The sequence below is a fragment of the Sipha flava genome, unplaced genomic scaffold, assembly GCF_003268045.1.
Source record: "Sipha flava isolate LNK unplaced genomic scaffold, YSA_version1 69_pilon_pilon, whole genome shotgun sequence".
Classification (NCBI taxonomy): domain Eukaryota; kingdom Metazoa; phylum Arthropoda; class Insecta; order Hemiptera; family Aphididae; genus Sipha; species Sipha flava.
Window position 1 is genome coordinate 151,209 of NW_020273609.1, and position 16,668 is coordinate 167,876.

The window sequence follows — 16,668 nt, forward strand, 5'->3', positions numbered from 1 at the left end:
AAAATAATTTAATGCTAATATTATGTAATATCGATTTTATCGTTAAGTGACATCGACCCATCCTTACTAATTTTGCAAATAATAAACATACTACGCGTTTTTTATCTCTTTTGAATTTTTAAAAATTTTATTTAATCATATGTAGAGAGTAAAGAGCCAATCCTGTAATAAATTTGACATGGATTAATATGTATTTGAAAATTCAGGCAGAACAACCTCATTATCAGGACCAAACGACCTCATTTGAAGGCAAACTTTATATTTCTTAATTCTGTTATAAAATAACAATATTTCATTGATATCTTACAAAAGTAAAGATTTTAGGAATTTTTCTGATTCAACAAGTGGAGAAATGAAACTTTACTGTCAGAAAAGTACAAACCCGGTATTCCTTCTTTCAAATTTGATGCTCTATCATGGCTACACTTTTTATCCATTCATTCTATGAGAATTAATCGATGGTTAATATAGTCGATCAAAGGGTCATAATCAAAAGTAGAATACTTAAACCACTCCCATGTACTATATGAAAATGTACGTCTCTTCTGTGATTTCCGTTTAGCATTTAAAACACATCATCTATGCGACTCTTCATTGATTTCTACAGCTACCAGTAAAGTTTGACGTTTAACGTTTAAAATCTGACAGACCTTAATTCCCTTCAAAATCTATGCGAAATCTAAAAGCTTGAATTTTCCTTACAGTCCCAGCAGTTCTTTTAGATAGGTAGCGCTCAGCAACTAAAGTTAAACGGGTTTGGTTCTACTCCTCAGATTCTTATCTTCTAGCAATTTTTTCAGCGCGAGCTCCACTAGAACTACGCTCTAAATTAGATTTACATTTGCAAGGCATATTGAAGTAAAAAATAAGTAAAATACCTACCGAAAAACCGGAAGAACCGGAAAAACTAATGTATTTTATCGAAGAACATTAACGATAGCAAAAAAATCCATGTACCTAGATTATTATTTTTTCGTGTCGTTATAACAACAATAAAACAATAACAACTGCCCATTCAGAGACACTCATGCTTTATTACTGATGCTTCTCTTTAATTTTTTTTCGCGACAAGGCCCATGTTCTTCTCCGATTTTTAATTTATCTTCGTACCAGTTTCATCAAAATCGGTTTATAACAGACAGAGATACTTCCTCATTTATAATAGAGATATATATTGCATTGAGTTATATATATGGAAGTAATTAATTAGTGAATGTGTATTTAATTAATTTGCGGACAATTTTTTGAACACAGAATATTTTGTTTTTCTTAAAATTTAAAATTTGTACTCAATATATTTTTAGTTATAAGTTATATTTATAAATATATGTCATATTTTATTTTTATTTATATAACCATTTATAGTTACATAACATTTTGTAATATTATATTAAATATTTATACAATGCAACTGAACTTAGTCCAGAATCATATTTCAAATGTAAGGATTTATCGTTGTTTTTAAATGTAATTATACATGTGCACGCCCATCAAATTAGCTGCAAAAGGTCTTAAATGTATACCTGCAGTATCATTATGTCTCTACACAGTATATGTCAAAATCATATTCAAAGAATTAAAAGACAAAGATATAAGATTCAATCTTAATAAACAACTGGCTTTTTTAATTATAACACATATTTCATACTTAAAGTTATTAAAAAATATACATTAGTTGAATAATGAAGAAAATAATTATTCATCAAAATACATTAATTATATTTGATTATTTATTTATTTTTTTGAACTATTCACATAAAGAATAAATAATTTTAATAAATATTTTTTCTGATTAGTGCTTTTATTATTACTAATTAAAACCAATGTATAAGTAAACATAGTAGTCAGCAGGTAATATAGGTATAAACTGTGTACTATTTTCATAAAACGAAATGCCTGCTAATCGATTTTAGGAGAAAATGGATGCAGCCACTCATCCTACGTTCTAAGAATTGGTAAATGCTAAGATGCAGTAAGATGTAATAAGTACATAAGAATACAGACTTTATCGCAATTGATACTGCAGATTAATGAATATATATGAATTTAATGTTGAATTTTTAATACACAATAAAAAATATTTATATTTAACCCTTCAACTCTATACTTATCATATTTCGATACATTTTTATTATAAAAAACTTTTTAATGAATAGAGTTAGGAACTTTGACGTAGACAGACATAATTGATTTTTTTTTTTTATTATAATTATGATTATAAAATAAATATTCAATACTTAAGTTTCATTATTATTTTGTTTTACTGTTTTTCATTTTGTTATGAAAAAAAAAAAAAAACTATAGTTTTAACAGAAAAATCATACCTATTTTATAATAATTAAAGAATAAATATTTAAATTAAAATAATGTCCTAAACGTTCACCCGTTAAAATTTTGTAATTCACCTTTCATTGTGACAGTATGTTAAAACGATAAGCTGAGGTATGTAATTCTAAATGTTTTTGATACTGAAATGTTCATTACATTAATGATAATACGAACTTCTAGTACCTACTCATAATGTAATTAAAAGTAAAAATATATGAGTTTTAATTTAAATATTAGTTTTTTTTTTTTTTTGGCTTATTCCGGGCCTTGAAGGTCCATCGCTGCTTCTACTACGCCTCTCCACAATTCTCTGTTCTTCGCCAGTTGTTCTCCCTCTCTAATCCCCAGGAGCTTGAGGTCTTCTTTAACTCGGTCTGTCCATCGCTGCCTTGGCCTCCCTATCGGTCGTTTCTTATTTGGTTTCCACATTGTGACATCATGTACTGTTTGGCCCTCCGCTCCCCATACATCCATAAATATTAGTTACAGATATAAAAACATGAAAGTCTTATTCAAATTCCAAAATTCATAAAATTGCTTATAAAAAATACTTATATCTATTTATTAATTAAAATAATACTTAATTAGTAAAAATATATAAGAATATTTATACTAAAACCTATCCTCAAATATTACAATACCTATTTATAGTTTTTGCCAACTTTATAATAATATTTTTATTATTATTATTTGACTTGATTAATTTTAATTTTAAAAACTATTAACAAACTATGTTAAAACATCATATTTACAATATTGTATTTTTTATTTAGCTATTACCCTCCAATAAAATTAATGGGTCTTATTGAATTTGGTTGGATGATGAATTTTGAATATACATATTACTATTTCATTCAGATAGTCATAAACTAAAAGGTGGTTATAATTTAACTATATTAACAAATAAATATTCTATTCAGCTAAAATTTCCAAATTAACTTTACGCTTACAGTGAGTACAATAAGACCATATTTTATGTATCTCAGATTTCCAGTAAAGCCAGAAATGCATTAGTTTACTTTCTTAACAACAATGTTTTACTTTACTTTTTGCCAAAACACTTAGAATATTAAATTTTCCATACAATCTTAATATCATTTTTTTATTTGTGGTTATTTGATTGTAAGGAATATACTATGCGAAAAATTGAAAAAATATAGATAATTATTTTAGCATTAATGTTTCTTTTGATAAAATTAATAAAAAAAATGTATTTTTTTTTTTTTTTTTTTTAATCAAACTCTTTATATATTTATAAAGAATATATATCCATAAAAATTTTTCTAGTCTCAAGCCATTTTAAGAATTTTTAACTACTCTAGTCCACACGAAAAATACTCGTGTTTTGTGTGTAATTTTTTTTTTTTTTTGTTAAGAAATAAATTATTTTATTGTTAAAAATGTTTGCTACAATAAGTAATATTGTAATATTCTTCACAATTTAATAGTATATCTTAAACAAATAGTTAACATTATAACTAAAGCTTTACTTTATTCCTAAATTTATATAAGTTTATTGTTATTCAAACCTTGTCATCCATTTTTAGTTTTCATATGGTTTGTTTTAATATTTTATTAACTTAAATAAAACAGTTTTATAAAATTAATAATTAAATGTACATAGTCTTAGACTTACTTGAAGTAAACAAATATAGAAACAGCTGCAACCAGTGCCACTAGTGATATAGTATAACCACCATAATAGAAGTATGAAGTATATACAACCGATGGATCTGGGTACATAGGATTATTTGTTTCTAAAGGTCGACAATGCATGTAATCAGAATGCTCATCCCAAACTCCGTCAGATTTACAATATCGACTAGCATTCTCTGTAAAAAGTATTATACATTTTTAATAAATCAAAAGATTTGTACACATCTGCGTAAAAATATCGAATGTAAAGAACAGTAATCCGTTACAGACTAAAAAGTTTCAAACTTTTCATAAGTTGGACGATCATAAAACTTTCGAATATTTAAATCTTCGTGATCTACTAAGCTCATTATATAATACAGTTATGAATCACCAGATAAATCTTTAGATGAGATTTATTTTTTCAACAATCATACTATTACATCGTTTTTAAGTATATGAATTATTGTATTGGATAATATAAGATAATATACTATTTACTATGAAGAAAAAATATTATAAGAAATGGACTAATAAATACTTCTTTATAGTTGCGGGTTAAAACTTACATTATTAATTGTGTATTACATTTATGTTATTTAATTTTAAGCATAAGAAATTCGACTTATACAATTTATTTAAAAAATAAATATTGATTGTAACCTTAGCGAAAACTCTCAACATCACAGTTATATACAAGAGTAAAAATAAAAATAATAAGCTTACAATTTCAAGTGCTGGGTAGGTTTTTAAATAGATAACCAGAAGTTTAATTTTAGTTTGTGACTGGTACTAATTTTAACGAGTTTTCACTACAGAATTCAATTAATTCTTTTTAACAATTATTGGTGGCTTCTTTTTTACTTTTCTATAAAATAGATTTACTATTAAGTACTTCAGTTAATCCCGTTAAAACAGATTAAATCAAAATGATCTCTCAACACACTCAAATATACAAAAAAAAAAAAAAATAACGTGATAATGATATCTTATGTTAATACTTTTTTCATTAATTTCAATTAAATAAGTAACAAATGTTGGAAAAATACATTATAAAAGTAGATTTAAATCGAAAATTAAACGTTAAAAGTACTTAAAAAGGTAATTTTTTGGCTTATATAGTAGAGTTTTTCTATTTCCATCGAAAAACTAACCAAAAATACTTGAAATGAATGCTAAAATTAAATCCAAAGTACTTCGATTTCTTTTGACATAGAAAACACAGAACGAAGAATATTTCAATTAATTGTTTTAAAAATAAATATTTTTTTTACCATTGTATATTATTAAATATTGGTATTTTGATGAAATATATTATTAATATGATAACAAATTGTAGATATAACAGAAATTATCAAAATTTAATTTTAATTCATTATTTTCATTTATAAGGAAAAATATATCCATACATAGTCTTACAATCTAGTATAAATTACACGATTAATTAAAATAAATAAAGTTGATTTTGAAAAAAAATTGATCATGTACCTACATTTAATATTATATCATTATTTCTTAGCTATACCTATAACTTAAATAATTGCATATTGTATTACCATTTAAAACTTTTTTTATGAGTTTATAAATATATATTGACTATGGGGAAAAAATGAGTAACTTAGGGTTTTAAAGAATTAATAATCTTTAAGAGTTCAGCATAGTCATAAAAACAATTAAACTATTAAAATTAGTCCTTTGTTAATGATATTTAATTATGTATTGGTTATCCAGCAATGGTTGTATAATATTAACAGTTATCAAAATTAAAAAATTAACATTTTACATAATTTCAATAAAATAAATATTAATCACTGTGATTAATGAATCGTATTTAATGATAATTAATTCCTGAATCCTCCCGTAAAATTTAAAATCAATTGCATATTTTAGAAATGTCCTGAAGATCACTAAAATTATTAGAAAAAATGCTAAAATTCTTTATTTTATATTATTATTTTTTAAAATAAAATAAAATTTATTGTATGACATGTTATGTCTAAAATGAACATATTATTAAAATAATTTGATTGAAAATAGAACAAATAGTTAAATCTAAAAATATGAATATAATTTTAAATATTTAAGTGATGACAACAATAAACCTGGATAATAAGGAAATATTTCAAATACATAAATCAAACCTTGTTTTATTATAACTGTAATTACTATATAAGATTCAGATAAACAATTTATTTAAATAATACTTTCCATCTCATTTGTTTAATTTTCCAGTGCCATTAATTATATAATATATATTAGTATGTTATATAATTACATAAATAGTAATATTATATTTATATTTTTTTTATGAATAATTATCGTATTACATTATAAACTTCATTACTAAAAAATAAATAATGATTTAGTAAAATAGTAGTTAATTATATATTATGTACTAAAAAAACAATATAATTACAGTATATACATGAATGTTAGAAGAATAAATAATTTTAATGTTAACAATAATAGTGACAAAAATTAAAAATTTAAGAAGACATCCTTTAGTGTCATCTGACTGAAGTTTCTTTTAAGTGGATTAATGAAGAGCTCTAAGATTTTCAAGTATTTTGCACGAAGAAAGACGACTTTTAAATGGATTTTTATGACTGTATTAACTTTAAATGAAAAGAAAAATTAAAGAATTTTGATTATTTGCGTGAATGTTAGTACTTGTAAATCTTTATAGAGTTAAATGATAAATTTGGAAGCCAAGACGAGAAGGAAAAAACAAATAGACTGGAAATCCTAGATTGCTATACGATTACCCTGATTTATCGGAGCCTCTGTCTGCCGTAGAATTACATTTATTTCTAAAATGGCTTTATAAATTACAATTTTATTTGTAATTGAACAGAGAGTGCAAGGTTAGATTAGGTTGCAAGCTAATATATATAATTTATATGTGTTATTACCGAAGTAATGTTTAATGTTTATAATGTTATATTATATTATATGTATTATGTTTATATATAATGTTTGCTTATTAAAGAATATTTGCCAACTTAATATTTTTTTCTGTACAATATCGTACACATAAAATATATAGTTTTAATATAATAAACAGGTAAGATTCCTCGATTGGATGAGATACAGGTATACAGGTAAATTATATTGCTATACTAATCTTTTAAATTTAAAACCATTGTACCATTACTTTAAAAAAAAAAAATATTCTGAGTGAAAGAAGTCAGATGGATCAGTTTATATTACTAAGTATGAAAGATATAATAGTAGAATCCAATTTCTTAATAAGTGATGTTCGACTTTTAATCGACAATTTTAAGCACCTATAATCAGTGGTAATTACAATAAAATATTTTAAAAATTCTGAAATGTCTATAAAATGCTAATGAAAATACTCCGTATAGGTAATTAAATGGAATAATATATAACATAATATTAGGCTGTGCAAAGTTCGAAACTGGATATCAATTGAAGTATTTTCTAATATTTCTCTATTTTTATCATATATTTGGAAAATAATTGAGAAATTCAAAAATTACAACCACCCACATTCCCCAAAGTACCAACAATACTATCAGAAACCTTTCATGATTGTAAAGAATGGATTAATCCTTCTGATCGAACTTTTGAAAACAAACGCACAAATTAAACAATTTTTATTATACTGTTTCTAGATTTTAATCTTTCCGAGTAATAATGAACTAATGACTTTACGCAAATATTTTTTAGTTTAAAATAAATTGTTTGAACAAATTATTTTTAATTTGTAATTATATAATTTGAAAAATATTAAATATCACTAACTAAACATGTCTTAAATTTTTTTTTAACAAAACACTAATAAAAATAAATCCGTCTAAATTATTCTATTACTAATACTTATATTATGTTGAATATATTACTTACGTGATGTATCATATTTCATTCCATTTAGTTCATTAAAACATGCTTGATAAACTAAAACACCAGGTTTTGAAGTTTTCCAACATAACAATTTATCCCAAAGACTAGGACACCAACCAGGATTTGGAGATTTTTCAGTCTCACAAGTCTATATGATAAATATTTCAAATAGTACAAATGTTTATTAAATTATTTGAATACATAATCTTATTATTTTGTATTTGAATAATAGCATAAGATTGATAGGAAAAAATTATTGCTAATCATATTATTATTTCGTATTTGTAAAATATTTTAATTCAACTTACGTTATTTATAGTAGTGATATTCATCGTGATTTCTTACTTAAAATATCTGAAACAATAGTATAAAAATATAACTTAGAACCCTTAATAATAAAAAGCTTTATCTCTATAGTACATAACTTCAGTCAACTATTTAAATATTTTCATACTTAAATCTAATTCTATAAAATTTAGTATTCGTATATGGTACAATATACACATAACAAAAAAGAGAGAGCAATTACCACATCAGTAATATTTGTATTTTTTTTTTTTTTTTTTTTTGTAGAGAACATGAGAAAAATTGCATTGAGAACTGTTGACGGTTTAGAAAATATAAAAGAATAAGACAATATGACATAAGTAAGTAAAATTGAGAAAATGCGTGAACCGAGTAAGTGTACTACGGATTATAAATATATATGTGACAATTCTAAGACAACGGTAATTCTAATTAATGTCAGCTAATTAAATAATAGGGATCGATGTTTATTTCACATTAGGGGTCTTCATTTTACGTGTATTTAATTACACGGGTACACGTGTATTTAAGAAATCGGTGTTAAAGTTCGTGTAAATATAATACACGGATAAACAATCATTAAATTCCGTGTACCCGTGTACCCGTGTATTTACTACGTTTACCGTGTATTTTATTTAAAAAAAAATGTGCCTATCGATCAAATTTTCTCATTATGAAATGTATAGACTATAGATTTTAGTAGATCATATATTTGTGTATAATGAAATATATATTTATTGTTATACACGTTTATGAATAATACGTACTTATAGTATTTTTAGTCTAAAACATTTTATTTTCTTAGATTTGAATAAATACAGTTATTAAATACAATTAGTAACAATACATTTTAAACAAAATAATTACGAATAAATTAAGTAAAAAAATAAACATAAAAATATAAGTACTCGATGATTTATAAATAAAAAAGAAATATTAATAATTTAATAATAATAACTTAAAGTAATAAATAAATAATATGTTTAAAGAGACAGAAAATTAGATAAAGAATAATTCAACACGAATTGTCATTAAATGTCTTCCTAAAAATCCTGTGGTACCGCCATTACAACAGAACTCATTATTTTCATTAACAGAACATAAACTGCAGTATGCTTTATTTACTTGACGATTAGTATATTGCCAGACCCAGCTTAATCGGTTGTTCATTGTAATATTTTTAATTATTCAATTGTGTATTAAATAAATATACGACTTTTTAGCGTAAACATCAAATTAAAGAATGAGAATATTACCTATTATTAAAAACGATGCTTTAAGTTTTATCTAGGTTTCCATTAGGTAGGTGCATGATTACGAGAAAACACAAAGTATGAAAGTCACTAAGATATCACTAACAAACTGTAAATGCATTTAATATTATCAAAACATATAATAATTATAGTATAATATTATTATAGTATAATATATAGTATAATTATATATTTTATATTATTATATAGTATTATATTTATGTACTATTAAGGTTTTGAGATTAATATTTAATACTATATTATGGTTAAATTATATGTAAAACCAATGTTGTAATATAATTGCAGCTTATAAGTAATATATATATATATGTATATAACTTGTATATATTAAATATTATATTTATATTAATTAATTAAAATAAACTGTAAAAAAATACACGTGTATTTCAAATACACGGATTCACGAACTACACTAACTTATACGTGTATGTCAATACACGGGTACACGAATTTTATTTACACGTATAATTCAATACATGGATATTAATTCATTTTAGAAACGTGTACACATATTACTTAATACAAAATCGCGAGCCCCATTTCACATACCTTAATGAAGTTGAAAATCAATACTTATTTAACAGATTGATGAATAAGAAATAAAATATTATTACCATTCAATAAGGTATATACGTAAAAATGGAAACATTTTAGAGTGAAAATCCGTATAAACATACAGTAGTTACAATACTATAGTAGAATATTAATAAACTACGAACAACATCGTTAAAATGTAATAAAATAAATAAATAAATAATAAATATTATACAAAAAACTATTTTTCAATTTAAAAAGAATATGGTTACTTATATGTGTTTACGTATAAAAACAAAAATAATTTAATTATATTTTGCAGTTTCTACTTTTATTACAACAGATAACTATTATTTATTTGTAGCTAATATGCATCTATATTAAAATTCATATTTTGATATTTTTAATACTGGGTAGTATGAATATAATTTAACATCTAAATACCAAAAATATTAAATTTTTACTGTTAACTAATAAACCTGTGGACGAGCGGACAGAATGAAAACATAATGTCTTACAAACTTATACATAAAAATCTAAAATATTTTATGCACAAGATTATAAACTTAAGTATTTAAATAATACAGTTTTAATTCAATCAACTATGCAAGCAGTTAAATCGTCAATCCTCATATTTTGTTTTATAAATTATGTTTATAACTCAAATGAAATAGTAAATACTAAAATCAAATATGTAATTTAACTTATAAGGTTTACACAAAAATACCAAGTTAATATGAATCCTTAATTTAAAATAACCATTTAAGTTATTTCATACAATTATTATGAATTGTTTTTGTTTAATGATTATAGGTTAATAACTAGAATATAATTCTTATAATAGAATATAATAGAATATAATACTTGTTGTTAAATTAATTTTTTCGAAAATCGTATACCTACATTTAATAATTTAGTAGTTTTTTCATAGTTAAAACTTCGTTAAAATTATGGAAAACTTAGATAAATATGTAAAAAACACATATATAAAAATCTTATCGGTAATCCTATAAAACCATAATTAAATATTATGACTATTTTGTCCTTTATTATTTAGTGGTAAGTTAGTTAGGTATATCTAATAATGCATTTTGACGCAACAAAAATATTAAAGTTTATTTGTTTTCAGTATTAAATTGTTGTGATTTTTATGTCGAAATATATTTATTAATAATTTTAAGTTATCTCTACCGTTGTAATTATTAGGAAATCGTCTTAGAATTATAATACGAGTATTTTCATCATTAAGTAGTTAAAATAGTTTTCACGATCCTTAGACCCTAATATAGTTTATTCATTGAACCTTTTAGATTTTAATACTAATACATAACAAGTAATTTCTCAGTCAAAAATTGTTCGAGTTAAGACACGTATAAATAATATTGTATTAAAAATAAATATTTATACGAAATATAAAATAATAAAAATAATTTTAATAAATACCATGGTCTGATGATTTATTACTTGTATTTTAAATTATGAATTCATTAATTTATTGCACTTAAATTATAAAATAAATCTAATTCCAAAAGCTCAATGGGTAATTCAATTTATTCTAAAATGTATTTAGAAAATACGAGTATCACGTTTTCAAAAAAATTAAACATTATTTAGATACCAATTATAATTGATAAAATATAAATCAATCAAATATAAAATTGATAGGTTTCATAACTAGTATTAAACAAAAAATTGTGTTTGTGTGTATAATAACAATTTTTACCATATCCGGAATGAACATATTACAAAAAATGTATTTCTGTTTTTATCTACAGTATATCTAGAAATTTTATTTGCTATAAGTAAATAAGCAGATGTTTCTTTTTATTAAAAAGAAAAAATTGTGTAAGAACCAAGACATTCTTATCAAATAATGACAAATTTTCTACGAATCAATGAAAACATTTTTTTTTTTTTTTAAATGTTCAGCAACTATGTTATATTATTACTTTTACAGTTATTTATAAAACACTCGAAAATTACGTGTTAGGAGTAGAAAGTAGAGGTTTCTCATCGAGAAGTGATTGTTTCTCTTCCCTGAAAATTTAAACCGTCATTGGAGACTGACAAATTTGTATTTAAGCAAAACTGTCTAATCCCATTTCTCCATGAAGCCTTCTCATATTCTTATCATTATGACCCTAAATAATTTTATTCGTATTTGTTATTATAAAAAAAAAAAAAAAAAATTAATACGCAGATAATATATCTGATATTATAACTGTTAAATTATTATTTATTTTTTCTATTAATGAATATCTACTGTAAAATAAAACAAGAACATATTTTGTAATAATTTTTTAAACATAAAATCAACTTAATTTCAAAAAGCTAAAAGATACTGCTCACCTTACAAGTTGCTTTAAACTATTTAGTCTACCAATCAACAATACGGATAAATACATAGACTTACATAGAATTAAAAAAGATAGTATAATAAATAGTATTATAAACTAGTTAAAAATGACTTAAAATATTTTGGTACATACAGGTTATATACAAAATTAAGTTAAGAACGTTATAAAATATATTTAGTTTTTGTTGTGTTTACTCAGTTCGAGGAATAAAAAATTTGAATAAAATATCGGTTAATAAATCTTAAACAAGTACTCTGAATATTACCAAGTGATAATAAAATAAAATCCATCATGTATATTTTATATGAAGTACATGTTAATATAAAAATAAAATTGTATTGTTACCAAAAATTAAATATTATTCTCTCCGTCGATATTTTAATATCATTTAATTATCAATCACAACATGCACACCTATTAACTTTATATTTATATAAGTATTCAATATTTATTAAATATTCTTTATACATTAATGTGAAATTATTAATGCAATTCATATTTTGAAAAATAAGATAAATAAATGTAAAAAAGGATTATTAACATTATTTACAGTGTTAATATCAAGTTGTGGATTTTCTATTAATTAATTATACGTCATATAAAAAGAGTAATTCATTTTTTCAATGAAGTAATATTAGAATAAAAGGAATAATTTCCCCATAACAGACAGTGTTTACTACAAATCAAGGCTTTGCACTCGAATAATTTTTTCGGGTTCGGGTGTTGAATATATTCGGGTGTTCAAACACCGCAATACATCATTTAAACAAACGTTTGTGTGTTAATAACCGTTATTATTCGGGTTAATATTGATTAATACGATTGTTAAGTAGTCAAAGAAAAATATTATTTTTTTATTAGTGGAGGACGGTGGGGAGGCTAAGCCCTCCCTCCATGAATGAAATATTTATATTTTTTGTTACCTGCCTATGTAATGAAATATCAATTTCTTATACAACTGTGCAACAGTTTTTTAGACCAAACTTTCATTATGTTAATTTCAAGCAATAGTGTAACTACGATTTATTTTCGAGGAAGAAGGGGTTATTTTATATATGCATGAAGCTTATAAATTATAATATCTATTAAAATTAAAAATACTAACACTATGTCCTAATTCTAGTTAGTGTGGGCATATCGCATGCGACAAAAAACAAACTATTTTGTATTCTGCGTTTGTGTTTGTGGCATAAGCAGAAATCGGGGCGGAGGGGGGGCTTGAGGGGTGTAAGCCTCCCCACAAATATAAAATACAGGTCTTAGTCCCCCTAGTTCTAAAAATTGTTAAGTGATTAAAAATACAATAATTATTATAATTGTAAAATGCATTTTTAATAATAGAATTAAAAAAAAATAATATTCTGTGATAAAAATTAAATCAAATTCGTAAGATTTTACTAACTTCTTGTCATGACTTGGAACGATCGCAATTAATGTAATATTAATAATATGTAATAATACCCGTATAGGTTGTTTAATTTAATTAATTAATAATTTCTGTTTAGAATACCTACTTCAAAAATGATTAAGATAAGGCACCTAATTGTTTTTTTGTTTAAATTATTGATTAAAAATGTTAAATTGTCAAACTTTGTAAATTTCCTTGTTGAAATAAATAATTACGCACAATGGTATCTATAGGTGTAATAAGCAAATAATCCTTAGACCCCCACAAATTTCACAAAATTTCTCTTTAGTGCACATACTAAAAACGCACTAGCTAAGACATAGCGTAATACAAAAATAATAATAATTTGAACTTATAAATATTACGATGAAATTATTATATTACACCAACAAAAATTGACAATTCACGCCATAGACATGTGTACTACACGCCATACACTGAATAAATACGAATAATGTGAACAATAATTTGGTAATCGTACGCGAGACATCGATTCTATTTCAGACTTACAGTATTGCAATAAATAACGACTCGGTGATTCGTAGAAGACCTATTACCTATTCAATTATAATAATACGACATATCCGCTTGGGATAATTTAAAAAATTATATCCCAGTTTTTTACACTCGAACATTCAACGTACCATACCATTCATGCATACATGTCAATATGATATATTGCTATTGTCTTTATTTAGATAAATTTAGATTAATTAACAATTTTTGTATATTATTTGTGAAATTATTCCTGTGAATAATAATTTTACTATTAAACAACTAATGACAAAATTGAAATAACCACAAACAATACATATAAAAATTATATGTCACATAAATATTGTAAAATAAAAAATTATTCGGGTTTCGGATTAAAACCAATATTTTATTCGGATTTGGTTACTTCGGGTGTTTAAAAAAAAAAAAATCATTCAGGTTATATGGGTTTTGGGTGTTTGATTTTTTGAGGATTTTTAGGGGTGTTACGGGTTCGGGTTAATTTGGGTGCAAAGTCCTGCTAAAAATGTTTTAACTATGATTTTAATAAAAATTGTTTTAACTAACATTGTCATATCTGGTTTACTGATCATTTTTACTAGTATGTTATAATTAAATTATAATAAACATGAATAATAATTGGCCTTTTTAAAATATTTTTCAAATCTGTTTACATATATAACCTAACCTAATATTGTTCTATTAAATTATCAAAAAGTAAAAAATTTTAATAAAAATATTTGTTAAATAAGTATTAAAACAATACTGTTGAAAAATACATTGAAACAACATTGAAATAGGTACTTATGTAATGAACTCGTTGAAATTTATAATAAATTTAGACATTTTTAACTTTGTACTTAGTAGCTAACCATAATAGTTTTAGGCACGTAACGTAGGATAGATAGCCCACCCCTCTTAAATATCGTATTGTAAGTAACAAAGAATTTAATACATACAATATATACCACTTTATTGCATAATATTTAAGTCCCAATAATTTTAAAGGAAATTAATCATCCTCTCCTCAAAATAATTATAAATTTACGTCTCTGATTGGTCTTACTAAAATATGTAATTTTTTCAAATACGCATTACTTCTTTGAAGTAAAATTGTTATAAATGTTTTAACAATCGATTGAAAATTTTGCAAACATTGTATAGCTACTTCATTGGTTATATTTCTTATATTATGGGTATTTTTAAAAATTTATCATACAAACATCCATAAAGCTAAAAAATTAAGACAAGGTTTTTGTTTCTTTTATATGTACATGTTATAATAAAATCATGTTAAAAATAAAAAAAACTAGATTCAATACATTTGATTGCAATATTTAAATTTATAGTTACAGTAAAATATGAGTTGTAACTTACTAAATATATAAGATATATTTTAAAATGTGTTAATGAAAACTTAGTATTTTTAATATAATAGGGGTACAACAGTTGCTTCGAAAAATGCTCGGATGATAAAATTAATAACATTTTCATTGTAATAAATTATGTTTTTATAAATTTTTAAGTTTAAAGTAAAATAAAATATGTATTAGGGATATTAAAAATAATATAAAATAATTTAAAAATCGGTAATTCGTTTTAATAAGAATTGTTGCACTATGAATAATATATAAATAATATTTTTGTGTCTTAATTTAAAATTTATAGGTATGCAAATAATATCTCTCTCGTCTTTTTCTATTATATACGAGATAATAATAAGTTATAACCCGGAAAGCTCCAGTAAATATTTGAACATATTTATACGGTATTAAAAATTGTAGTTTTATTAAAAAAAATTGTGATCATTTCATTTATAAAAATTTCTAATATAAATTATTGTTTAATTATTAAGACTTAACCATTAAAATCCATACAGTATGTGTTTAATATATAATTATAAATAATATTTGATAAATACTAAAAATTTATTTTTTGTAAATAATTTGGTAACCTACGATAGGCTTAACCTTTTTTTTTTTACATCACTTAATGCCTTTAAGTTCTTATATAAACTCTACTCGACTAACCCATTCAATGTTTTTATACTTCATCTTTTTTGAAATTTTAAAATGTCGTAAATGTAAATTTTAAAATTAATATAGGTTTCTATACTTGTTAGAATGATATTTTTTTAAGTTATGGAGAATACTATTTTAATATATTTTATATACCACCTTTGAACTTTATAATTGTATATCATTATATTTATTTAATTTGCATTGTAACAATTATTTTATTTTTTTGATATTTATTATATTTATGAAATTGTCTTTATTTATTTATTTTAGAAACAAATAGTTAATGATTATATTCAAAAGAAACATTTACTATAACCAGTGATATTAAAATACATTTTATAATAAACAGTACCCAGTGGCGTAGCTAAGGGGGGGCTAAGGGGGCTATAGCCTCCCCCATGAGCCGTGTTTATATGTATAATGTATCTTGACTATTTAATAGA

General features: G+C 23.3%; 1 protein-coding gene across 6 annotated transcripts in view; it reads right to left on the reverse strand.

The window, feature by feature from the left end:
* Positions 1-16,668, reverse strand: part of LOC112692059 (diuretic hormone receptor-like) — a 100,362-nt gene that overhangs the window by 80,882 nt on the left and 2,812 nt on the right. For all 6 annotated transcript variants that reach the window (XM_025566582.1, XM_025566581.1, XM_025566585.1 and 3 more), the window contains exons 2-4: positions 8,139-8,184; positions 7,834-7,978; positions 3,965-4,160 (exon numbers count right to left, since the gene is read on the reverse strand). In XM_025566582.1, coding sequence (XP_025422367.1) covers positions 3,965-4,160; positions 7,834-7,978; positions 8,139-8,162 — 365 coding nt within the window. In that variant the 5' untranslated portion in view covers positions 8,163-8,184. The remainder of the gene's footprint in view (positions 1-3,964; positions 4,161-7,833; positions 7,979-8,138; positions 8,185-16,668) is intronic.